The sequence below is a fragment of the Anguilla rostrata genome, chromosome 12 (genome assembly GCF_018555375.3).
Source record: "Anguilla rostrata isolate EN2019 chromosome 12, ASM1855537v3, whole genome shotgun sequence".
Lineage (NCBI taxonomy): Eukaryota > Metazoa > Chordata > Actinopteri > Anguilliformes > Anguillidae > Anguilla > Anguilla rostrata.
The window spans coordinates 7,236,622-7,261,319 of NC_057944.1; the positions used below are offsets into that span (position 1 = coordinate 7,236,622).

Genomic DNA, 24,698 nt, shown 5'->3' on the forward strand with positions numbered 1-24,698 from the left:
ATAGTTATTTCTACTTTATTATTAGTATTACTACTGCCAGTATATCTGGATTTAGGAATTATATAACGGATGGGGGGTATGCTCTAGGGGGATTCTCAGCTTATATTGTATAGTGCGTACTAACAATAAAGAGAAGGGGTGGTGGTAGGGGGAAAAAACTGTTTTCGGGAGGACTCTGGTAGCACGTTAGCGACTGTGCTCTGTCGGCCGCCGTGGCGGGAAGGGCAGGGAGAGGAGCTCTGGCCCGCGCCTCGGCGTCCTGGGAAGACTCGGATCTGTTAGCGGGACCTTTGAACCGCGTGGGAGGCGAGCGGGCCGGTAATGGGGGCGACTTCTCTGCCGCAGTGAAACTGGAGGCTCGGAAGTAATGGCCTCATTCATCACCCTCAATCCTCTCTCCCCCCCCCCCCCGTCAGCCTTCAGCTCGCAGGGCCTTCGCCTTGAGATGTGTCAGTGCGACGGGAACCCGATCCCTTTCAGGGTGCTGCAAACCCCGTGGTGCTTTAAAGGGCCTGCGTGGGGATCTAAGGGCCCTATTCTCTCTGAGGTGTGAGTGGGGTTCTAAGGGCCCTATTCTCTCTGCCTGAGGTGTGAGTGGGGTTCTAAGGGCCCTACTCTCTCTGCCTGAGGTGTGAGTGGGGTTCTAAGGGCCCTACTCTCTATGCCTGAGGTGTGAGTGGGGTCCTAAGAGCCCTACTCTCTCTGCCTGAGGGGTGAGTGGGGATCTAAGGGCCCTACTCTCTCTGCCTGAGGTGTGAGTGGGGTTCTAAGGGCCCTATTCTCTCTGCCTGAGGTGTGAGTGGGGTTCTAAGGGCCCTATTCTCTCTGCCTGAGGTGTGAGTGGGGTCCTAAGAGCCCTACTCTCTCTGCCTGAGGGGTGAGTGGGGATCTAAGGGCCCTACTCTCTCTGCCTGAGATGTGAGTGGGGTTCTAAGGGCCCTACTCTCTCTGCCTGAGGAGTGAGTGGGGATCTAAGGGCCCTACTCTCTCTGCCTGAGGTGTGAGCGGGGTTCTAAGGGCCCTACTCTCTCTGCCTGAGGTGTGAGTGGGGTCCTAAGAGCCCTACTCTCTCTGCCTGAGGTGTGAGTGGGGTTCTAAGGGCCCTACTCTCTCTGCCTGAGGTGTGAGTGGGGTTCTAAGGGCCCTACTCTCTCTGCCTGAGGTGTGAGTGGGGTTCTAAGGGCCCTACTCTCTCTGCCTGAGGAGTGAGTGGGGTTCTAAGGGCCCTATTCTCTCTGCCTGAGGTGTGAGTGGGGTTCTAAGGGCCCTATTCTCTCTGCCTGAGGTGTGAGTGGGGTTCTAAGGGCCCTATTCTCTCTGCCTGAGGTGTGAGTGGGGTTCTAAGGGCCCTACTCTCTCTGCCTGAGGTGTGAGTGGGGTTCTAAGGGCCCTACTCTCTCTGCCTGAGGTGTGAGTGGGGTTCTAAGGGCCCTACTCTCTCTGCCTGAGGTGTGAGCGGGGTTCTAAGGGCCCTACTCTCTCTGCCTGAGGTGTGAGTGGGGTTCTAAGGGCCCTACTCTCTCTGCCTGAGGTGTGAGTGGGTTCTAAGGGCCCTACTCTCTCTGCCTGAGGAGTGAGTGGGGTTCTAAGGGCCCTATTCTCTCTGCCTGAGGTGTGAGTGGGGTTCTAAGGGCCCTATTCTCTCTGCCTGAGGTGTAGTGGGGTTCTAAGGGCCTACTCTCTCTGCCTGAGGGGTGAGTGGGGTTCTAAGGGCCCTACTCTCTCTGCCTGAGGAGTGAGTGGGGATCTAAGGGCCCTACTCTCTCTGCCTGAGGGGTGAGTGGGGCCCTACTCTCTCTGCCTGAGGTGTGCGTGGGGTCCTAAGGGCCCTATTCTCTCTGCCTGAGGGGTGAGTGGGGTCCTAAGGGCCCTATTCTCTCTGCCTGAGGGGTGAGTGGGGCCCTACTCTCTCTGCCTGAGGTGTGAGTGGGGTCCTAAGGGCCCTATTCTCTCTGCCTGAGGTGTGAGTGGGGATCTAAGGGCCCTATTCTCTCTGCCTGAGGTGTGAGTGGGGTTCTAAGGGCCCTACTCTCTCTGCCTGAGGTGTGAGTGGGGATCTAAGGGCCCTACTCTCTCTGCCTGAGGAGTGAGTGGGGATCTAAGGGCCCTACTCTCTCTGCCTGAGGTGTGAGTGGGGATCTAAGGGCCCTATTCTCTCTGCCTGAGGTGTGAGTGGGGTTCTAAGGGCCCTATTCTCTCTGCCTGAGGTGTGAGTGGGGTTCTAAGGGCCCTATTCTCTCTGCCTGAGGTATGAGTGGGGTTCTAAGGGCCCTATTCTCTCTGCCTGAGGTGTGAGTGGGGTTCTAAGGGCCCTATTCTCTCTGCCTGAGGTGTGAGTGGGGTTCTAAGGGCCCTATTCTGTGTACCCCAGGTGGAGTGTGGGGTTCTAAGAGCCCTATTCTGTGTACCCCAGGGGGAGTGTGGGGTTCTAAGAGCCCTATTCTGTGTACCCCTGGGGGAGTGTGGGGTTCTAAGAGCCCTATTCTCTGAACCTCAGGGTGGGTCAGTTTCACCAGTAGATAGGATAGGTGAGACTGACAGGTGTGACTGATAGGTGTGACTGACAGGTGTGACTGATAGGTGTGACTGACAGGTGTGACTGACAGAGTTTGCAAGCTGAAAGTACATGCCAGCATATGTGCTGTCAGGGTGAGGGGGGAAAAGCATGCGAAATGAGTGAATTTGCGTCGTGGCTGATGGTGACTTTGGCTGCTCTGGCTCCACCTTTGTGTTTTGTGAGATGCGATTATCTTTATTGATTGTGGCACGGCAATGCTGAACCTCTGCTGGGAGCCCCGTCCGGGAGAACTAGCCGAAGCGGCCGCCGTTTGCCTGACTGCGATCGCCCCTGTCTGCGTCAGAAAAATTAAATATACGAACCGAGTACTGCAGGAATTCATTCAGACTGGATTCCACTGGTAAGTGGAAAAAACTGCACTGAAGTCTAAACTAATAGAGGGTGAGACCTCTGATTTCTCTCTCTCTCTCTCTCTCTCTCAGAAAGCTCCCAATTGTGTGCTCAGAAAACTGAAATAAGTTCTAAACATTTACCCCAATGGGGGCATCCACTGCCCCCTAACCCAACCCCACTCCCCCGCCCCACACCCCACACACGGCCTCAGTCTGCTCATGCCAAAACATGCTGTTGTGCTCAACGAGGAATGAAGCCTATGACTGCTCTGGCTCGTTCTGTGATCCAACAAAAGACACGAACACGATGTCTTTTTGGAAACCAGAATATAAATGATTTATCGGCGCTGTCCGCGGAGTCATTCGCATGCAGTGTGTTTTCACTCGGGCAGATGTAGCTAAATGTGTCAGTCCGGTGCGGATCCCGCCTCCGCAGCATTCTTCAGAATGCGAAGTTAGAGCCAAAATGACTGGGTCACAATCAGAGTTCTGTGACGAGCAATCGCAGCAGAGAAGATGACTCGACTGTCGAGGACAGTGAAAAGACATGTACACAACCTCAATGTATCTCAAAGCTCGTGAACATGATATGCGCAGTGATGAACTGTAGCTAATGTGAGAGCACGTAATCTCGCGCCTTTCCAAACTTTCCGTTTTTTATATTTCTCTGTCGATAAACAAATTTACCAAGACAAAACTGAATAAACCTGCAGGTTATCAACAGGACAACAAAATGTAAACACATTTATCTTATGCAATTTCTATAATATGACATTCATACATGTTTTATTGAACGTATTTTACTTGGGAACAGAAGGCAATCTTTTATAAAAGTGGGTTAACATTTACGATCAGAAAAGCTAAAGCATATGTAATGTATGCTATATGTATGCTGTATACCTATATGTATACCTATATACAGATAATGTATGCTTAGTAGGCTATATACCAATATATATTATGTTAGAAAATATGTTTGTTATTGGCTATTTAAGGCAGTTATCCAAAAACTAGGCTATATTTCAATATTCAAATGTATAGGCTACCAAGGATACCCATTTTACCAGCGCTCACTATTTTTCCTGTCTGGTATCCCTCGGTTTCCCAGACACTGGTCTTAAGCAGGTCTGGTAACCTCAAATGGTTCAGCAGGACTTATGGTGATTTTTAATATTCAAGATCTATTAGGCCTATGTGTGCATACAGAAATACAGAAATCAAATAACGTGAAGGTACTGTCTATGATAAAGGACAATTTGCGTACAGAAGTACAATCTACAATGGGGCAGTATATGCCTGCTGTTACTGTCGCTTTAAGAGTGTCGTCGCGCGGTTACGCCCATTCTCCGCTCATTTTTCTTTTCTAGCGGCCCAATCAGGAATGAGTTTAAAGTCGTATTTTTTTTCTTGCTTAAAAACATATACCAGCGGAGCAAGCCTAGAGCTTGAGGAGGTGACGCGTTTGCAGGCAGTGCCGGAGAGAGCAGATACTGTTTCCTCGCACTACGGAGCGTACAACGCTTTGAAAATAATACGGATGGAATGTACGGACAGTGGTGTTCAAGTCGTTCGGAACTGTTAGCTAACTGACCATCTCTCTGTTGCGACGGGTCTGTAACGCTAGGTGAGTGGGGCATTTCATGGTTGCGGGCGATGAATGGCGATAGTGTTTATGGCTTTTTTTCCCGTTATTCCAACAGCGGAATGTCACTGCACTTTCGGTCAACAGCTAGTTGATTAGACGGGACAGCAACTCGACGACTAGTGTTAGCTAGCTGGGGTGCATGGCTACGGGTGTCCCCCCGTGATATCTGAATGGAGTTAACGTTAGACGGCCCTTTGAAACAATGTAACCGCTCTCACTCGCGGTCGGAATTTGGATTAATCCCGGCACGTGCCACCCACCATGGCCATAGAGTTGCGAACTGGGTTATTAAGGCTGAAATAGTTTTGCTCATTGCGTAAGATTAGTGTTTTTCGGCCCCCCGGTATGGAGGATCATATCAGGGATATCTGACGAGCGGCAACGCGGTTTGGGGCTGTCGTTTTTCAAGTGCGTCCTTGTTCATAATTTTTAAAATGCAAAACATTGGTGTCTTTCTGGATTTCGCCAGCTAGACACAACGAGGAATAGGCCATGCACTGATTTTTGCAAGCATATTGCCGTTAATCAACATTTTATTATTTACAAGCAGCGGCGGGTTGTGGAAATAACCCTAATCTGTTTTTATTGCTACATATATTACTGCAATAAATGATTTTTTTTCCACGAGAGTTTACTTTCGAGGAGAGAGGCAGTCAAGCAACAAATGATAATAGAGATAATAGAACCTGTGTGTGTGTTTAGGTGGTGATTGTGACTATGATTATCTTACAGTAATCGGATACACATATTGAACCATATTATCAAGATTTCCAACATTCCATAATATAACTGCAAATTATATTGTATATATACAAGCTAATAGCCTATATTGTAAATATATAATAGGCATGTATTGCAGTACATTCAATTTCCAGAAGGGTTCGTAACATCTGAATTAGTGACTGTTCCAGTAATATGCTTGGCTTTGATGAAAGGTTATATTTTAGAACGCACCCTTTCTTGCTGTTGAGACGAGTCGAGATATTGGGCACTTTTGCCTGACTCTTGCTTACCCCGAATAGGTCGGTGAATTATGTCTGATCGTTGATACTCAGACAGACACGGGCCTGTGTGGACAGCGATGTAGCGGAGCTTGACAGCATACAGGCATATTTCATTCAAAGGGAACGCAAAAAAAAAAAATCACTGCCGGCACTTGTCTTTTCATAGTAATGTCATTTAAAGTATCGGTCCGTCGGGAAAGGACTGATTAAGGTCAAAGGTCACTGCAGTGTTTCCCCGCTTTACTGCTCAAGGCCTGTTCTCTTTAACGCTTTTGTGTTCCATTCGCAATACAATTAAGTGACACCCCGTGTGTGTACCCAGAGGGGCAGCGTTCCTGTTTGTGTTGCAGTAAACTCTCTCCCCTTCTTCCTATTTACAGAGAAAAGACTCCATTAGAAAAGCTTGAATGACTTCAACCCACACACTTACGGGAAGTAACGCAAGTTCTATTGTCTAACGCAAGTGCTGGAGTTCGCTTGCGTAACAGGGCCGTGTGTGTCGGGGTTGCGTTGACAGTTGGCAGACGGAGAGCCGAGACTTCAGCCAGATGCCGTTGCCGTGCAACTGTTGTCGCTTTATTTTCTATTTAGCATTTAATTCTCGCCGTCCGGGCTAGCCTGTGCAGCGATATGAGATGAGACAGATTATTCGCTCATCCTGGCTCTCAGCAACGGTCGTGAAATGGCAAAGCAGACCCTGCGACAGTTTCCAAGACGTACCAGTTAGCAGATAAAAATGTAGATAGAAAAGGGCTTCTGGTTCTTTTCACTGCTCACGAAGGGGAGGCTAGATGGCCTAGATGGCTAGTAACTGGGGAGGGAAAAATACTTTTCCCAGGAGAGCGAGCGCAGGCCAATGTGTTGAGTTGTTATTCTCACAGAAAGATCTGGAGTTTCATACACCGCAGGCTGGAAAAACAGAGGGCCCGTCACTCAAGTGCTCGGTCCCGGGAGCCGTGGAATACGAGAGATGATTTCGCCAGGCTCGGGGCCGTCACGCGCTCGGTTTCAGTAAAGACATCAGTGCCGGCGTTATAAATCTAATCAGTCTGCGAAGCGCTTTTTTACAGAAAACCGTTCCAAAGACGCTTTACAGAGTAGCAGAAAAAGGGTAAAAAAAAAAAACAGAGTGAGAAACCAGGCCTGAACCCCAGATGGCAAGCTCCCTGTGGGGGGGGGGGGGAAACCCTCAGACGGTGGCGAGAAAACAAACTCCCCGGTGGGAGGAAATCTCGGGAGGAACCCGGCTACAGAGAGGGAGCCCATCCTCCCTTGGCTGGCCTGGTGTGAAGCAGTGACAGTATGAGGATGCTGTAAGGGTGGGGGCTGCTGGAGGAGCTCTGTGGGGTGTGGGGGTCGGGTGGGGGTGGGGGTGGCGGTGGGGCTGGGGGCTAGTTTGCCCCCCCAGGCTGGTTTGCTTTCTAAGAGTTTCCAGCGCCCTGGCTGTCGACCTTCGGCACATGACCTCACTCCTGCTGTTCCTGACCCTGGGGCCCAGATCAAACAGCCAAAACTGGGCTGCGGTTTTGGACGCTTCGCTTCCAGGGCCTTGTTGGGAGACGCTGCTCGCTAGTGCCAGTGCGCTTGGCTCCAGTATAGGTTCTCAGCCACCTGTTTCAATGGAGGTCGTTGGCTACAATATAGTCAAAGTACAGAGCATTTCATTCCCCACAAGAAAATGTAGTCATGCTTGGCCTAATGTCTCCCCGTGTGCTAATTTAAGTCATTGTGCTATTTGGGAAAGATTGTAACATTGTGTGGGGACATTTTGCGTCTCTGCCGAGTCACTGTACCTTGCTGTATCTCGCGTGCTTATTGGACGACCCAGACTCGGCCGGACCTCATGCCCATATAAGGGCCGACCCTGTTCCCTACAGCAGAGTCTCTGGGTCCTGTTTGTGCAGCGTGACGGTGCCCGCAAACTGCACGTCAACGGGTGAGGTCACAGTGACACGGTCCCTACAGTCCCTGAGACGGGCGTTGCATTTCCACACGGCGTTTGTGGAACAGCAGGAGATCCCCAACCTCGTCTCAAGGCCCCCCTGCAATAAGTACGCTGTGACTGAGGTCCACACCTCCATAGATTTCTATCCAACGTCCACCACAGACTGTGGTGCTGTAGCTGTTCGACACACTAGCACACGGAAGCAGGTCTGAATCGCGGTGTCATTATACTGTGTATATAGTCAAAACGTATAAGGCATATAACTGTTTTCTTCCGTATGAATATTCAGTTATTTTAAAAGGTCACAGTATCGGCAAGGATGCGAAAGTCAAAAATTTCCCCCCCACTTAGCTTAAGACCAGCAGGGACTCCCTCTGGACGAGGAGGGCGGGGGGGGGGGCGGTCTCTTTCAGTTCAGGAACCCCCCCGCCCCCTCCCCCAGTGCCCCATCACTCTTTCCGAAACTTTATTGGAGCCAGACTACAAGCCGTCTGGGAACACAGCTCAGGGGGCAGTGGAGGGGCGGGGGGGGGGGGGCGGTTCCTGATGTAATCTCTGCACGTCTCGCTCAGTTTGAGGCCTTGGCTGTTTTGGCAGCGTTCTGGTGACCTTGGGTGCGGCCTGGCCCCCTGAGCATGATTTAGCAGCCCCCCCCCCCGCCCCGGCTCATTCCCACTGCTCTTAGCTCCACAGCCACTCCCCACCCCCCCCACCCTGTCCCGTCCCACCTGCACCTGTTGGGGGTGGGGGGGGGGTGGGCTGTGTTTGGGGCCCTGCTCTCCATTGGGAGGTGTCCGCAGGGGTGAGTTTCAGGGGGTGGGGGTGCAGGAAGCCCTGAGGATGGCGGGCGGTGAGGTAGGCCCCCCCCCGCAGCTACCCCTCTGCGTGTCGGGGCCAAACAGCAGGAACGGGACGGGTCCTCTAGAGTAGACTGCTTGGGACAGCAGGCACAGGACGGGTCCTCTAGAGTAGACTGCTTAGGACAGCAGGCACAGGACGGGTCCTCTAGAGTAGACTGCTTGGGACAGCAGGCACAGGACGGGTCCTCTAGAGTAGACTGCTTGGGACAGCAGGCACAGGACAGGTCCTCTAGAGTAGACTGCTTGGGACAGCAGGCACAGGACGGGTCCTCTAGAGTAGACTGCTTGGGACAGCAGGCACAGGACGGGTCCTCTAGAGTAGACTGCTTGGGACAGCAGGCACAGGACGGGTCCTCTGGAGTAGACTGCTTGGGACAGCAGGCACAGGACAGGTCCTCTAGAGTAGACTGCTTGGGACAGCAGGCACAGGACGGGTCCTCTAGAGTAGACTGCTTGGGACAGCAGGCACAGGACGGGTCCTCTAGAGTAGACTGCTTGGGACAGCAGGCACAGGACGGGTCCTCTGGAGTAGACTGCTTGGGACAGCAGGCACAGGACGGGTCCTTTAGAGTAGACTGCTTGGGACAGCAGGCACAGGACGGGTCCTCTAGAGTAGACTGCTTGGGACAGCAGGAGCGGGACGGGTCCTCTAGAGTAGACTGCTTGGGACAGCAGGCACAGGACGGGTCCTCTAGAGTAGACTGCTTGGGACAGCAGGAGCGGGACGGGTCCTCTAGAGTAGACTGCTTGGGACAGCAGGCACAGGACGGGTCCTCTAGAGTAGACTGCTTGGGACAGCAGGCACAGGACGGGTCCTCTAGAGTAGACTGCTTGGGACAGCAGGCACAGGACGGGTCCTCTAGAGTAGACTGCTTGGGACAGCAGGCACAGGACGGGTCCTCTAGAGTAGACTGCTTGGGACAGCAGGCACAGGACGGGTCCTCTAGAGTAGACTGCTTGGGACAGCAGGCACAGGACGGTCCTCTAGAGTAGACTGCTTGGGACAGCAGGCACAGGACGGGTCCTCTAGAGTAGACTGCTTGGGACAGCAGGCACAGGACGGGTCCTCTAGAGTAGACTGCTTGGGACAGCAGGAGCGGGACGGGTCCTCCAGAGCAGACGGGACGGGGCGGTAGAACTGGGACAGGGTCCTCTCAGGCGCCCCCGCGTGGGCTCATCGATCGCTGCGGACATTAGGGGCCGTTCCGCCTCCGAATATTTGGCCCAGAGCGGCGCGCCCCTCCCCCTGAGCGCTGAAGCACTGTGCCAGATGTACTCAACAGGACACGAGAGTCACAATAGAGTATTGATTTCCTCCTTTGTCTCCGGCTCTGTCTGCTCGCCTCTCAAAGCAGAGTCTCTCTCTCAGGACACTGTGTGCCCAATCCTGGACCTTGCACTGCCGCAGCCACCCACTGTGACTGATGAGGGCTCTGCCGGTAATCTTTCTGCTATGCACACACACACACACACACTCAAACATACACGCACACACACACACACGCACACACGCACACACAAACACACACACACAGCACACACACACGCACTCAAACACACGCACACACACACCACACACACCGCACTCAACACACACACACACACACACACACGCAGCAAACACACGCACACACACTCAAACACACACACACGCACTCAAACACACACACATGCACTCAAACAGAGGCAAACACACTCCCACAGGCACTGAAACACACACACGCACTGAAACACACACACGCACTCACCCACACACACTCCCACACGCACTCAAACACACTCCCACTCGCACTCAAACACACACACACACACACACACACACACCCTGGAGGCACATGTGCCTCGTGTGATGCGACGGCCGTCGGTTCTCTGTGCTGATGCAGCCGAGACGGCCCCTCCCTGACAGTGGGCGGGGCCAGACGAGCGCGGGGGCGGGGCCAGACGAGAGCGGGGGCGGGGCCAGGCGAGCGCGGAGGCGGGGCCAGACGTGCACGGGGACGGGGCCAGACGAGTGCGGGGGCGGGGCCTGACTTCTGCGCGGAGACGCTGATTGATGTGTGCGCTCGGCCGCCAGGCGGACGCCGAGGCGCCGTGCATCAGGGGCGGTGATGAAGTGGCGAGAGGCCGTCTCCACACTGCCCCCCCCCCCCCACCACCCCCACCCCCCACCCCCCGCAGGCTGGAGCTCATTCAGCTGCCTCTGTGATGAACTGCATCCCTGTTTACACTGCTGTCCTCTCCCCCTTACCCAGCTCTCCTACCCCCTCACACAGTTCTCCTGCCCCCCCTTACCCAGCTCTCCCTACCACTCCCCACTTACCAGCTCTCCAGCCTCCCTCCACGCCCTCCCCCCCTTACCCAGCTCTCCTGCCCCCTCACACAGTCTCCTAGCCCCCCTCCCCCCCTACTACCCAGCTCTCCTATCCCCCTCTCAGCTCTCTGTCCCCCCCCCTTACACATCTGTCTTACCCTCCCCCCCTTACCCACTGAAAGGTGGTGATGATTCTGGGGGGGGCCACAGCTTTGGAGGGGGCGGGACCCTCCCAGATCAGCTAGCTGCATGTATCGCTCAGCTGATTGGACGGCTGAGTGCGTTTAGCCGTTCCTTTACTCTGCAGCTCAGGTAACGCTAACGCTCGGCACGGTTCGGTCTGTCCAGGTGTGCGTATCTGTAGCAGGTTCCGTCCTTTACAGAGGACGGGTCCGACGCCACACGGAGGAGCTGCCTTGTGCACTGCTTTCCTGTTTCGTACCGCAGATCAGACCTCCCTGACGGGGGCGTTGGGCCCCGAGTGTGAACGCGGCGGGCTTATCTCTGGACAGCCGTATTACTGGGCCTCGACCTTGGACTCAGCGATACGTCGCCTTCGTCAAGATCACTCAGGCGATTAACTGCTAAGTTGTTGGGATATTTAGCCGAGCGCTAAGCCCTTAGACTCGCTGTGCATCGGGATATCGAGCCTGGATATTGAGGTTTCAGTGTGTGTGTAATTGGCTGTCCGCCTCCACCCTCTGCAGCTTTCGCGGTGAGGAATGAAGCTGCTCGGCGTGAGCCGGCCCGCTGCATCATGGGAAACGGAGTTCTGAGCGCTGGACAGTCAGCGTGGGCAGAGAGAGAGGCTCTTGGTGGTTGAGACCAGGCTGGCTGGCATGCTGGGCGGCGGTGCTCTGTGCGCGCTGACTCTGTAATCACCGCGGCGACGGGGCGCGGACCCTCAAAAGGCCACGCGTCGGAGAGAGCGGCGCGCTGCCGAAAAAAAACCCAGAGTCACACGAAAATTTAGGGCGAAACGCGTCGGCGTGTAGGACCGCCCCAAGCCGCAGATACAGCAGGCCCGGAAACGCTCCTTTCCGCAGCCTGCTTGACCCCATTTGCAAAAGTTTAAATATGAAGTTCACCGATCTGCCACCGACTTTCTCCCTTAACCTTTTAAAGGTGTGAGATCGCGGATGTGCCATTAGCATGAACGACTTAGAATTTCGAAGGGAAAAAAGCATTATGAAAAACCTGCTTTTTACATGACATTACAGGCGTTTAGCAGACGCTCTTATCCAGAGCTTATCCAAAACACAGCTTTTTTTTGCGTAGCGTTTTGCATTGCATCCGCTTATACAGCTGAATGTACGCTGACGCTGTGCGGGCTAAGCGCCTTGCTCAGGGGTACAGCGGCAGTGCCCCACCTTGGAATAGAACCTGCAACTTCTAGGTTACAAGACCAGGTCATTACACGTTATACTACACTGGCGCCTTTTTTGAAGGGTTAAATCTTTTTGCTTCACACAGGAAAGTAATTGCAGCAGCCGATGCATTAGCCAGATAAATAAATGGTAAATGGACTGCATTTATATAGCGCTTTTATCCAAAGCGCTTTACAATTGATGCCTCTCATTCGCCAGAGCAGTTAGGGGTTAGGTGTCTTGCTCAAGGACACTTCGACATGCCCAGGGCGGGGTTTGAACCGGCAACCCTCCGACTGCCAGACAATCGGTCTTACCTCCTGAGCTATACTGCCGATTGCTCCTGTTAGTGCTTTGGCTGCAGAGGTGCTCAGGTGAAGTGTGTTAAGGTGTTACAGGTAATGGGCCTGTTACCAGGTGCGGTTTAGCACAAAGGAGACGGCTGATGACGGGCGATCTTTTTTAATCCCGCACAAAGAGAGCATGACTCACAAGAGCAGCTGGTCGCCGTGCGCCGCGAGGCGGTTACCCGTTCCCATTGGGTGACGGAAACGAAACGCAGGCCTCTGATTGGGCCCCGCTTACCCCGTCCTTCGGACTGCGGAAGCGCGGGCCACTGAATTCGGTCTGAAAGGCGCGAGGGGTGGAGGGGATCTTTGTTTCCTTTCCCCCCTCTGGTCTTGGGAGCGCTGCCAAAATTAGAAGCAAATAAGGTCAGAGTGCGGTTTTAGGGTGGGGCAGGATGGGAAAGAAGGGGGCGGAGGGAGGGGGGTGATTCTGAAGTGAACTTTTTGGGAGAGTGCTCGCTGCGACGGTCTGGATTCTCTCTCAGCCGCTTCAGTTTAGCAGGATCGCAGCTGCTGGGTCAAACACAGCTGCTGGGTCAAATGCAGCCACTGGGTCAAACACAGCTGCTGGGTCAAATGCAGCCACTGGGTCAAACACAGCTGCTGGGTCAAACGTAGCCACTGGGTCAAACACAGCTGCTGGGTCAAACGCAGCCACTGGGTCAAACACAGCCACTGGGTCAAACACAGCCGCTGGGTCAAACACAGCCAAACACAGCTGCTGGGTCAAAAGCAGCTGCTGGGTTAAACACAGCCGCTGGGTTAAACGCAGACACTACCGCTGGGTTAAACACAGACACTACCGCTGGGTTAAACACAGTCACTGGGAGGAGGGAGGTGCAGCTTCTGGGCTAAACACAGCCGCTGGGTCAAACTCAGCTGCTGGGTTAAACACAGCCGCTGGAAGAAGGCGCAGGGTCTGGGAGGAGGCGCAGCGTGGCTGAGCTCGGAGCTGGGTTAAACTGGCCGGTGTAGGAGCACATGGCTGAGCTCGGAGCTGGGTTAAACTGGCCGGTGTAGGAGCACATGGCTGAGCTCGGAGCTGGGTTAAACTGGCCGGTGTAGGAGCACATGGCTGAGCTTGGAGCTGGGTTAAACTGGCCGGTGTAGGAGCACATGGCTGAGCTCAGAGCTGGGTTAGACTGGCTGGTGTAGGAGCACATGGCTGAGCTCAGAGCTGGGTTAAACTGGCCGGTGTAGGAGCACATGGCTGAGCTCAGAGCTGGGTTAAACTGGCAGGTGTAGGAGCACATGGCTGAGCTCAGAGCTGGGTTAGACTGGCTGGTGTAGGAGCACATGGCTGAGCTCGGAGCTGGGTTAGACTGGCCGGTGTAGGAGCACATGGCTGAGCTCAGAGCTGGGTTAAACTGGCTGGTGTAGGAGCACATGGCTGAGCTCAGAGCTGGGTTAAACTGGCTGGTGTAGGAGCACATGGCTCTCTGTCTCTGTAGCCAGGCCCAGCTGGACGGCTTTCAGACATTAGCGTGTCGGGTTAGCTCTGCGTTTCCTGTCTGGAGGAGCAGGAAGTGAGGTGTAGCCCCTGGGGCCGCTGGGTCTGAGGGTGACCCTGCAGTGTGAGGCGGGGCCCGACAGCGGCCTTCCAGCCCTACCGCCAACTCCGCCACTCTCCCCACCACAGCACACAGCGCACAGCCCACCTCAACAAAGACTCCTTCATTCCAAACGGAAATAGGCCTTTCCTCAGCCCCAGTCCTGTGTGTGTGTGTGTGTGTGTGTGAGTGAGTGTGTCTCTGTCAGTGTGTGAGTGTATGTGTGTGTGTGTGTGTGTGTGAGTGTGTGTGTCTCTCTGTGAGTGTGTGTCTGTGTGTGAGTGTGTGTGTCTCTCTGTGAGTGTGTGTCTGTGAGTGAGTGAGTGTGTGTCTGTGTGTGAGTGTGTCTGTGAGTGAGTGAGTAAGTGTGAGTGAGTGTGTGTCTGTGTGTATGTGTGTGAATGTGTGTGTGTGAGTGAGTGTGTGTCTGTGTGTGTGTATCTGTGTGTGTGTGAGTGAGTGTGTCTCTCAGTGTGTGAGTGAGTGTGCGTCTGTGTGTGAGTAAGTGTGTGTCTGTGTGTGAGCGTGTGTGAGTGTATGTGTGTGTGTCTGTGTGTGAGTGAGTGAGTGAGTGAGTGTGTGTCTGTGTGTGAGTGTGTGTGTCTCTCTGTGTGTGAGTGTGTGTGAGTGTGTGTCTGTGTGTGAGTGTATGTGAGTGTGTGTCTGTGTGTGAGTGTGTGTGAGTGTGTGTGTGTGAGTGAGTGAGTAAGTGTGTGTCTGTGTGTGAGTGTGTGTGTCTCTCTGTGTGTGAGTGTGTGTGTGTGAGTGAGTGTGTGTCTGTGTGTGTGTGTGTGTGTCTCTCTGTGAGTGTGTGTGTGTGTGTGAGTGAGTGAGTAAGTGTGGTTATTAAGTGTACAGTGGTCTGGTTTCAGGCTCTGCTCCCTGTTGAGTGCTGGCTCATATGGATCAATGTGAGTATGGGGAGGAGGTGTGAGGGGAACATTAGAAGGTGTATTAATCTGACCCGTCCAGCGCTGCGCTGCGCTCCCCAGGGTGGAATCTGAACCGGCTGCCTTCACACCGCCGCTCCCACTGCTCCTCGCCCGCTGCGGCACCTTACTCCTCCTGCTGCCACTACTCCTGCTACTGCTGCTGCAGCTACTGCTGCTGCTCCTCCTGCTGCTGCTGCGTTTCCTCCTGCTGCTGCTCCTCCTGCTCCTGTTCCTGCTCCTGCTCCTGCTGCTGCTGCTGCAGCTACTGCTGTGGCACCTTACTCCTCCTGCTGCCACTGCTCCTGCTCCTGCTCCTGCTGCTGCTCCTGCTCCTGCTGCTGCAGCTACTGCTGCTGCTCCTGCTCCTCCTGCTCCTCCTGCTGCTGCTGCAGCTACTGCTGCTGCTTCTGCTACTTCTGCTACTCCTGCTGGGCCTTCTCCTGCTCCTGCTGCTGCTGCTGCTCCTCCTGCTCCTTCTCCTCCTGCTGCTGCTCCTCCTGCTGCTGCTACTGTTGCTGCTTATCCTACTGCTGCTGCTGCTGCTCCTCTTCCTGCTGCTCCTCCTCCTCCTGCTGCTGCTGCGTTCCCTCCTCCTGCTGCTGCTCCTCCTGCTGCCACTTCTCCTGCTGCCACTGCTGCTCTGCTTTTCCAGCACTTTCCTGCCTTTTCAAGTCCCTGCTCAAAAAAATAAAAAATCTATTGGTTCCCTAGCCTGGAATTCCCCCGACAGTTTGGGAGAGGACGGACTGGCACTCGTGCCCTCTGAAATGGGTGGCCCGCTGTGGGACTGACCGGTGCAGCCAATCACAATCCCCGGGTGTTGTTTTAGTCTGGGGGGCGTGGCACCGTGCTGAGATCTGGTGATTTACCCGAGTCCCTGTCCTGCCTGTTTTGAAGTGTTTCCCGTGACTCTGTGGCATTCCGCTTGGACAGGAAAGCTGTGCTCCGTGTGGGCGGGGCTCTGTGTTGTGTGGGCGGGGCCCTGCTCTGTGTGGGCGGGGCTTTCTGGGCAGTCACACAGAGGCAGCTCTTGGACAAATGTTGCACATGAGACATGTTTTACTGCGGAGTATGTGAGAGAAGTGTGTGAGATGTGTTTGCGTGAGCCAGGTCTGTGTTGTGTGAGTGTGTGTTGTGTGAGTGTGGGGTGGGCATGGTGTCACTGTGGGGCTGCTGTAGCACCTGTCCTGTTTCCTGACGGGCCCGTCCTGCCAGCGCCGAATTTTGGATGGGAGGTGTGATCCATGAATACCTCTTCTGTTTTTTACCATGCTGTTTTAAGGCTGGAAATGGGGTTTATTTTACTGTGGACAGAACCCTACTGTAACGTCCCACAGCTGCAGCTGGAGGAGCATGGTCAGTCTGTGGTTTGTGTAGGGCAATTTTTAGCTCATGTAGATGTATGGTCAGTAGTTTGTGCAGTGGCATAGTTAGAAGTTTGTGTAGCGGATTAGTTGGTTCATGGAGTGGCGTGGTTAGTAGTTTGTGTAGAGGAGTAGTTGGTTCGTGGAGTGGTGTGGTTAGTAGTTTGTGTAGTGGAGTAGTTGGTTCATGGAGTGGTGTGGTTAGTAGTTTGTGTAGAGGAGTAGTTGGTTCATGGAGTGGTGTGGTTAGGAGTTTGTGTAGGGGATTAGTTGGTTTGTGGAGTGGTGTGGTTAGTAGTTTGTGTAGAGGAGTAGTTGGTTCGTGGAGTGGTGTGGTTAGTAGTTTGTGAGAGGAGTAGTTGGTTTGTGGAGTGGTGTGGTTAGTAGTTTGTGTAGAGGAGTAGTTGGTTCGTGGAGTGGTGTGGTTAGTTGTTTGTATGGAGGCATATTTTGTAGTTCCGTGTAGCTTGCAGCTTATGTGCAGGCATGGCTGGTTTGTGTGGCGGTGTCTGCTTGTGTAGAGGTGCAGTTAGCAGTTTGTAGGGAGATGTAGTCCTTTGTGTGGCGGTGTCTGCTTGTGTAGAGGCGCAGTTAGCAGTTTGTAGGGAGATGTAGTCCTTTGTGTGGCGGTGTAATTGCTGGTTTGCGGAGCGGTGCAGTTGGTTTGCGGAGAGGGGTGTTTAGTGGTTTGGGGGTGAGGTGTGAAGGACTCTGGGACTGCGCTGTGGCGCTCCAGACCGGCTGCTCTGGCACCGTGGTGGAGCAGATGGCCCCCGTGTGAAAGAGACCGTACTGTACCGCCTCCAGATTAATGCTGGGGGGGTGATGGGCCCTGTGGCCTGAAAAGGGGGTTCCTTTCTGTGGGGCCCACTGAGACTGAACACCATGGTCTGAGCACCGCTGTGTATCACCCTGAGACTGAACACCATGGTCTGGGGACCACTGTGTATCACCCTGAGACTGAACACTATGGTCTGAGCACCACTGTGTATCACCCTGAGACTGAACACTATGGTCTGAGCACCTCTGTGTATCACCCTGAAACTGAACACTATGGTCTGGGCACCACTGTGTATCACCCTGAGACTGAACACTATGGTCTGGGCACCACTGTGTATCACACTGAGACTGAACACTATGGTCTGAGCACCACTGTGTATCACCCTGAGACTGAACACCATGGTCTGGGCACCACTGTGTATCACCCTGAGACTGAACACTATGGTCTGAGCACCACTGTGTATCACCCTGAGACTGAACACTATGGTCTGAGCACCACCCTGAGTATCATTCCTGAGACTGAACACCATAGTCTGGGCACCACTGTGTATCACCCTGAGACTGAACACTTCCTGTGGTACTCCCTGTTGGCACTCATCCCCAGGTTTGTGTGTGGTCTCTGAAGATTGTGGAGTGGCCCACCACCCCATCTTAACACTGTTTGTCAGTCCGTCAGTCCGTCGGTCCTTCACTGTACACTCTGTCCTCTGTCCTCTATCTCCCGACAGCACGTTAAATGACATAGCATTCCGGAGTATTTGCAGTCCAGTGAAAGGGGAACTCACTCGGAGTGCATGGTGTAGTCTCATGTCTAATCACAGACCTTCAGTGAGTAAATCAAATTAAAGCGTTTGGGCTTTCACCGAATGAGTCAGTGTTTCTGTAAATAGTACTCCCCCCCCTCTTTACTGAAATACGGAACTTTTCAGGGAAGTGGGTGGGGCCCGCCGCAGTTTCCTCACCCACCACTCAGTTTGGGTCAGAGGAGAGGAAACTGGCGGTAGAGAGGCCCCTAGGGAGCCGGGCCGGTTGCGGAAAGGGGCTCAGAGCCGCTTGCTCGCTGCGTTTTTTGGAGGCCATCCGAAAATGGAGGCTTTGCAGCACCTGGGAAAGCGACAGACAAACAGACGCATGTCTTGTTTTTGGCAGGGGTTTCGAACCGCGGGGGGGCAGGGGGGGGGGGAGGAAGTTACGCGCGTCCAGGAGGAAGCGAGGAGGCGGGGCCAGCGACTCTCGCGAGGCCCCGTAGTATCAGACCGCCGTCCGTTTTCCGCGTTTATCGCGTGTTGGGATGCTGGCCTCCCGTAGATGAGCATGTCGGGGCGGACGTGTCATTAACGCTGTTTCCTGTTCTCTGCTCTTCCCCCCCTCCCCGCGCAGGCCTGATGGAGCCGGGCTCTCGAGGTGGGCTGCATTCGGCCGGACGCCGCCGCTCCTCCCTCGGGGACCTGCCTTAAACGGACCCGCCCCTCCCCTCCCCTCTGCCTCTGCCCCGCCCCCTACCCCTCCCCTAGCCCCTCCCCTAGCCCCGCCCCCAGCTCTTGACAGGATGGGCAAGCTGAAGCAGAACCTGCTGGTGGCCTGCCTGGTGGTGAGCTCCGTCACCGTCTTCTACCTGGGCCGCCACGCCATGGAGTGCCACCAGCGCATCGAGGAGCGCTCGCGGCCGGGCGCCATGGCGGCCGCGGCGGCCGGGGGGGCGTCGGCGGCGGGCGTCGACCCGGCGGCGCGCGGCGGCGGCGGCGGCCTCAACGCCAGCGTCGGCGGCGTCGGCGGCTACAGCAAGGACACGCCCCTCGTGTTCATCGGCGGCGTCCCGCGCAGCGGCACCACGCTGATGCGCGCCATGCTGGACGCCCACCCCGCCGTGCGCTGCGGCGAGGAGACGCGCGTCATCCCGCGCGTCCTGGCCATGAAGCAGATGTGGAGCCGCTCGGGCCGCGAGAAGATGCGCCTGGACGAGGCGGGCGTGACGGACGAGGTGCTGGACGCCGCCATGCGCGCCTTCCTCCTGGAGGTCATCGTGCGCCACGGCGAGCCGGCGCCCTTCCTCTGCAACAAGGACCCCTTCGCCCTCAAGTCCCTCTCCTACCTGGCCAAGATCTTCCCGCGCGCCCGCTTCGTCCTGATGATCCGCGACGGCCGCGCCTCCGTCCACTCCATGATCTCGCGCAAGGTGACCATTGCCGGCTTCGACCTGGGCAGCTACCGCGACTGCCTGACCAAGTGGAACCGCGCCGTGGAGACCATGCACGCGCAGTGCCTGGAGGCCCAGGGCCGCTGCCTGCCCGTGCACTACGAGCAGCTGGTGCTGCACCCCGAGCGCTGGATGCGCACGCTCCTGCGCTTCCTGGACATCCCCTGGGACGACGCCGTGCTCCGCCACGAGGAGCTCATCGGCAAGGCCGGGGGCGTGTCCCTCTCCAAGTGAGTGACCCTGTCGTCCGGCCCTCCCAGACCCTGACTCCTTCTCCTCCTCCTCCCCCCGCACCCCTTCCCGAACCCTCCTTAATTCAGATCCTTACTGGAGTTTTCCGGCGGAACTGCCTGAGAGGCTTTAGTTTGCATTGCGTGCAGACCTGGGTCAAATACACATTTGTTTTGGATTCAAATGCTTTTCTGTGCTCTGTTGATCTTGCCTGGTGTAAATGAGACCTGCCAGTATGACCAGATGGTGGGGTTTGCACTGTTTGAGAGTATTACTTTGATTCCAGTACACCAGACAAGATCAGTAAAGCACAGAAAATTATTGAGGCAGTGCGCTAAGCTCACAGTGTTTAGTGCTACAGTGCGCTGAGCTCACAGTGCGCTGAGCTCACAGTGTTTAGTGCTACAGTGCGCTGAGCTCACAGTGCGCTGAGCTCACAGTGTTTAGTGCTACAGTGCGCTGAGCTCACAGTGTTTAGTGCTACAGTGCGCTGAGCTCACAGTGCGCTGAGCTCACAGTGTTTAGTGCTACAGTGCGCTGAGCTCACAGTGCGCTGAGCTCACAGTGTTTAGTGCTACAGTGCGCTGAGCTCACAGTGCGCTGAGCTCACAGTGTTTAGTGCTACAGTGCGCTGAGCTCACAGTGTTTAGTGCTACAGTGCGCTGAGCTCACAGTGCGCTGAGCTCACAGTGTTTAGTGCTACAGTGTGCTGAGCTCACAGTGCGCTGAGCTCACAGTGTTTAGTGCTACAGTGCGCTGAGCTCAGTGTTTAGGCTACTGTGTGCTGAGCTCACAGTGTTTAGTGCTACAGTGTGCTGAGCTCACAGTGTTTAGTGCTACAGTGTGCTGAGCTCACAGTGTGCTGAGCTCACAGTGTTTAGTGCTACAGTGCGCTGAGCTCACAGTGTTTAGTGCTACAGTGCGCTGAGCTCACAGTGTTTAGTGCTACAGTGTGCTGAGCTCACAGTGTTTAGTGCTACAGTGCGCTGAGCTCACAGTGCGCTGAGCTCACAGTGTTTAGTGCTACAGTGCGCTGAGCTCACAGTGTTTAGTGCTACAGTGCGCTGAGCTCACAGTGCGCTGAGCTCACAGTGTTTAGTGCTACAGTGCGCTGAGCTCACAGTGCGCTGAGCTCACAGTGTTTAGTGCTACAGTGCGCTGAGCTCACAGTGTTTAGTGCTACAGTGCGCTGAGCTCACAGTGCGCTGAGCTCACAGTGTTTAGTGCTACAGTGTGCTGAGCTCACAGTGCGCTGAGCTCACAGTGTTTAGTGCTACAGTGCGCTGAGCTCAGTGTTTAGTGCTACTGTGTGCTGAGCTCACAGTGTTTAGTGCTACAGTGTGCTGAGCTCACAGTGTTTAGTGCTACAGTGTGCTGAGCTCACAGTGTGCTGAGCTCACAGTGTTTAGTGCTACAGTGCGCTGAGCTCACAGTGTTTAGTGCTACAGTGCGCTGAGCTCACAGTGTTTAGTGCTACAGTGTGCTGAGCTCACAGTGTTTAGTGCTACAGTGTGCTGAGCTCACAGTGTTTAGTGCTACAGTGCGCTGAGCTCACAGTGTTTAGTTCTACAGTGTGCTGAGCTCACAGTGTTTAGTGCTACAGTGTGCTGAGCTCACAGTGTTTAGTGCTACAGTGTGCTGAGCTCACAGTGTTTAGTGCTACAGTGTGCTGAGCTCACAGTGTTTAGTGCTACAGTGTTCTGAGCTCACAGTGTTTAGTGCTACAGTGCGCTGAGCTCACAGTGTTTAGTGCTACAGTGCGCTGAGCTCAGTGTTTAGTGCTACTGTGTGCTGAGCTCACAGTGTTTAGTGCTACAGTGTGCTGAGCTCACAGTGTTTAGTGCTACAGTGTGCTGAGCTCACAGTGTGCTGAGCTCACAGTGTTTAGTGCTACAGTGCGCTGAGCTCACAGTGTTTAGTGCTACAGTGCGCTGAGCTCACAGTGTTTAGTGCTACAGTGTGCTGAGCTCACAGTGTTTAGTGCTACAGTGCGCTGAGCTCACAGTGTTTAGTTCTACAGTGTGCTGAGCTCACAGTGTTTAGTGCTACAGTGTGCTGAGCTCACAGTGTTTAGTGCTACAGTGTGCTGAGCTCACAGTGTTTAGTGCTACAGTGTGCTGAGCTCACAGTGTTTAGTGCTACAGTGTGCTGAGCTCACAGTGTTTAGTGCTACAGTGTGCTGAGCTCACAGTGTTTAGTGCTACAGTGCGCTGAGCTCACAGTGTTTAGTGCTACAGTGTGCTGAGCTCACAGTGTTTAGTGCTACAGTGCTATGAGCTCACAGTGTTTAGTGCTACAGTGTGCTGAGCTCACAGTGTTTAGTGCTACAGTGCTATGAGCTCACAGTGTTTAGTGCTACAGTGTGCTGAGCTCACAGTGTTTAGTGCTACAGTGTGCTGAGCTCACAGTGTTTAGTGCTACTGTGTGCTGAGCTCACAGTGTTTTTGCTACAGTGCTATGAGCTCAGTGTGCTGAGCTCACAGTGTTTAGTGCTAGTGCGCTGAGCTCACAGTGTTTAGTGCTACTGTGCGCTGAGCTCACAGTGTTTAGTGCTACAGTGCTATGAGCTCACAGTGTTTAGTGCTACAGTGTGCTGAGCTCACAGTGTTTAGTGCTACAGTGTGCTGAGCTCACAGTGTTTAGTGCTACTGTGTGCTGAGCTCACAGTGTTTTTGCTACAGTGCTATGAGCTCAGTGTGCTGAGCTCACAGTGTTTAGTGCTACAGTGTGCTGAGCTCACAGTGTTTAGTGCTACAGTGTGCTGAGCTCACAGTGTTTAGTGCTACTGTGTGCTGAGCTCACAGTGTTTTTGCTACAGTGCTATGAGCTCAGTGTGCTGAGCTCACAGTGTTTAGTGCTACAGTGCGCTGAGCTCACAGTGTTTAGTGCTACAGTGCTATGAGCTCACAGTGTTTAGTGCTACAGTGTGCTGAGCTCACAGTGTTTAGTGCTACAGTGTGCTGAGCTCACAGTGCGCTGAGCTCACAGTGTTTAGTACTACAGTGTGCTGAGCTCACAGTGTTTAGTGCTACAGTGTGCTGAGCTCACAGTGTTTAGTGCTACAGTGTGCTGAGCTCACAGTGTTTTTGCTACAGTGCTATGAGCTCAGTGTGCTGAGCTCACAGTGTTTAGTGCTACAGTGTGCTGAGCTCACAGTGTTTAGTGCTACAGTGCGCTGAGCTCACAGTGTTTAGTGCTACTGTGTGCTGAGCTCACAGTGTTTTGCTACAGTGCTATGAGCTCAGTGTGCTGAGCTCACAGTGTTTAGTGCTACAGTGTGCTGAGCTCACAGTGTTTAGTGCTACAGTGCGCTGAGCTCACAGTGTTTAGTGCTACAGTGCTATGAGCTCACAGTGTTTAGTGCTACAGTGTGCTGAGCTCACAGTGTTTAGTGCTACAGTGTGCTGAGCTCACAGTGTTTAGTGCTACAGTGTGCTGAGCTCACAGTGTTTAGTGCTACAGTGTGCTGAGCTTACAGTGTTTAGTTCTACTGTGTGCTGAGCTTGCTGGACTTGCTCAGTGAGGCATCACTAAATTCCTGCACGGCCAACATGTAGAGACAGGCCTGCACCAACCAGACTGGGGCTCTTTCAAAGAGAAACGCACACGCGCACACACACACACACACACGCACACACACACACACACACACAGACGCACACATACACACACACACACACACACACACACACACAGACGCACACGTACACACACACACACACACACACACTCGCTCACACACGTACATTATAAAGAGCAAGACAGATTCCAAGCAGACAGCCACATTTCCCTCTGACAGGTTTTTCTGGCAGAGTTTTTTTTGTGCGTGTGGTGCCTGTGCGTGTGTGTGTTTGTGCGTGTGTGCGTGTGTGCGTGTGTGTCTCTGTGTGTGTGTACCTTTGTCAGCGTGTGTGTGTTTGTGCGTGTGTACGTGTGTGTGTGTACCTGGCCTGTTTTTGCAGTTGTGTTTCTCTCTCCGGATCACTCGGTGTTCGAGTGTCGCTCTGCTTCAGTACACGGTCTTTGAAACCCAGCGGGCCGCTCAGTCACAAGCTCCTCTTCTCGGTCGGGCCTGGAGCCTGTTTTTTTAGCTGAAAGAAACACGGTCGATGCTTCAGACAGCACCCCCCTGCCCCCCTTCTCCTTCTCTTTCATCTTTCGCTCCCCTCACCAGCTCCACATTTCTCCTTCCTCCTCCTCCTCCTCCTGGTCGCTCCCTCTCGGGAGGACATGTCTGTGACCTCTGACCTCGTTTCCCGGGCTGCAGGGTAGACTCTTGCGGGGCGGTTACGCAATGGACTCCGCAGATGAGCAGCAGCGCAGGAAGTCCGGGGGCTCCTTGCCCCCTCAGAGAGAGGGACATTCCAGCTGCAGCTTCAGGGGTCCTCTTCACGAGGCTCTGTACCGTGCGTACGAAATGCTGTTTGGCATTAACCCTCTGCTCACAAACCCGCTCCCAGATACACCCTCTGCTCTCTCATTGGCTGGCTCGGTGGCGGCCCCTGCAGCGTTAGCCAATGATGCGGCTGGGACATCTCGAAGGGGGGGGCCTCTGAACAGTGTGTGTTTTTCGCACGTTTGGGTCCTTTTATAATCCGGTGAACCCGTCCCATTTCCTGGAAAGTTAGAACCCATCTCTGACTTACCTGGAGGGGCAGGTACCATGGAAACGGTGGAGTCAGACTAACAGCTTCAGCGGGACAGAGCGGTCGTAAGGAGTCGCAGTATTTTAGTTACTCGTGGGTCAAGTTGAGTTTTTGGTTGATATTTCCTGTCTTCTGGGAAACCGTTCTGTTTTCCCAAATGTTGAGCGTCAGGTCAGTGGGCTAAAACTGGAATGTAAACAATGAAGAATGTGCTTGAGAAATTGACATTTTTGTGAACATGTTTGCTTTATGTTTAGATGCGTCACATAAACTGATGTAATTGGGTCGCCCGCGGGTGCTGGAGCCTATCCCAGCATGCACCGAGCAAGAGGCAGGAATACACCCTGGACAGGCCGCCAATCTATCGCAGGGCACACACACACCATTCACTCACCAGTCATTCCACACTCATACCTATGGACAATTTAGAGTCTTCAATGAACCTGCATGTCTCTGGACTGTGGGAGAACGAACATGCCAACTCCACACAGAAAATCCCAGGCTGGATTCTAACCCAAGGCCTTGCTGTGAGGTGACAGTGCTACCCACTGCACCATTGTGCCACCCCCCTCTAAAACGAATGAAATTAAAATAAAAATGAACATAATG

The 24,698-nt window shown here is 54.1% G+C and overlaps 1 protein-coding gene across 5 annotated transcripts in view; it reads left to right on the plus strand.

Moving 5' to 3' along the window:
* Window positions 1–4,314: 4,314 nt before the first annotated feature.
* The window catches only part of tpst1 (tyrosylprotein sulfotransferase 1), a 50,625-nt gene continuing 30,241 nt past the window's right edge, over window positions 4,315–24,698 (plus strand). For all 5 annotated transcript variants that reach the window (XR_010324739.1, XM_064303807.1, XM_064303808.1 and 2 more), the window contains exons 1-2: window positions 4,315–4,534; window positions 18,396–19,442. Coding sequence is in view for 4 of the 5 variants with exons in the window: in XM_064303807.1 (XP_064159877.1) it covers window positions 18,565–19,442 (878 nt within the window). In the remaining variant the exon portion in view is untranslated. The remainder of the gene's footprint in view (window positions 4,535–18,395; window positions 19,443–24,698) is intronic.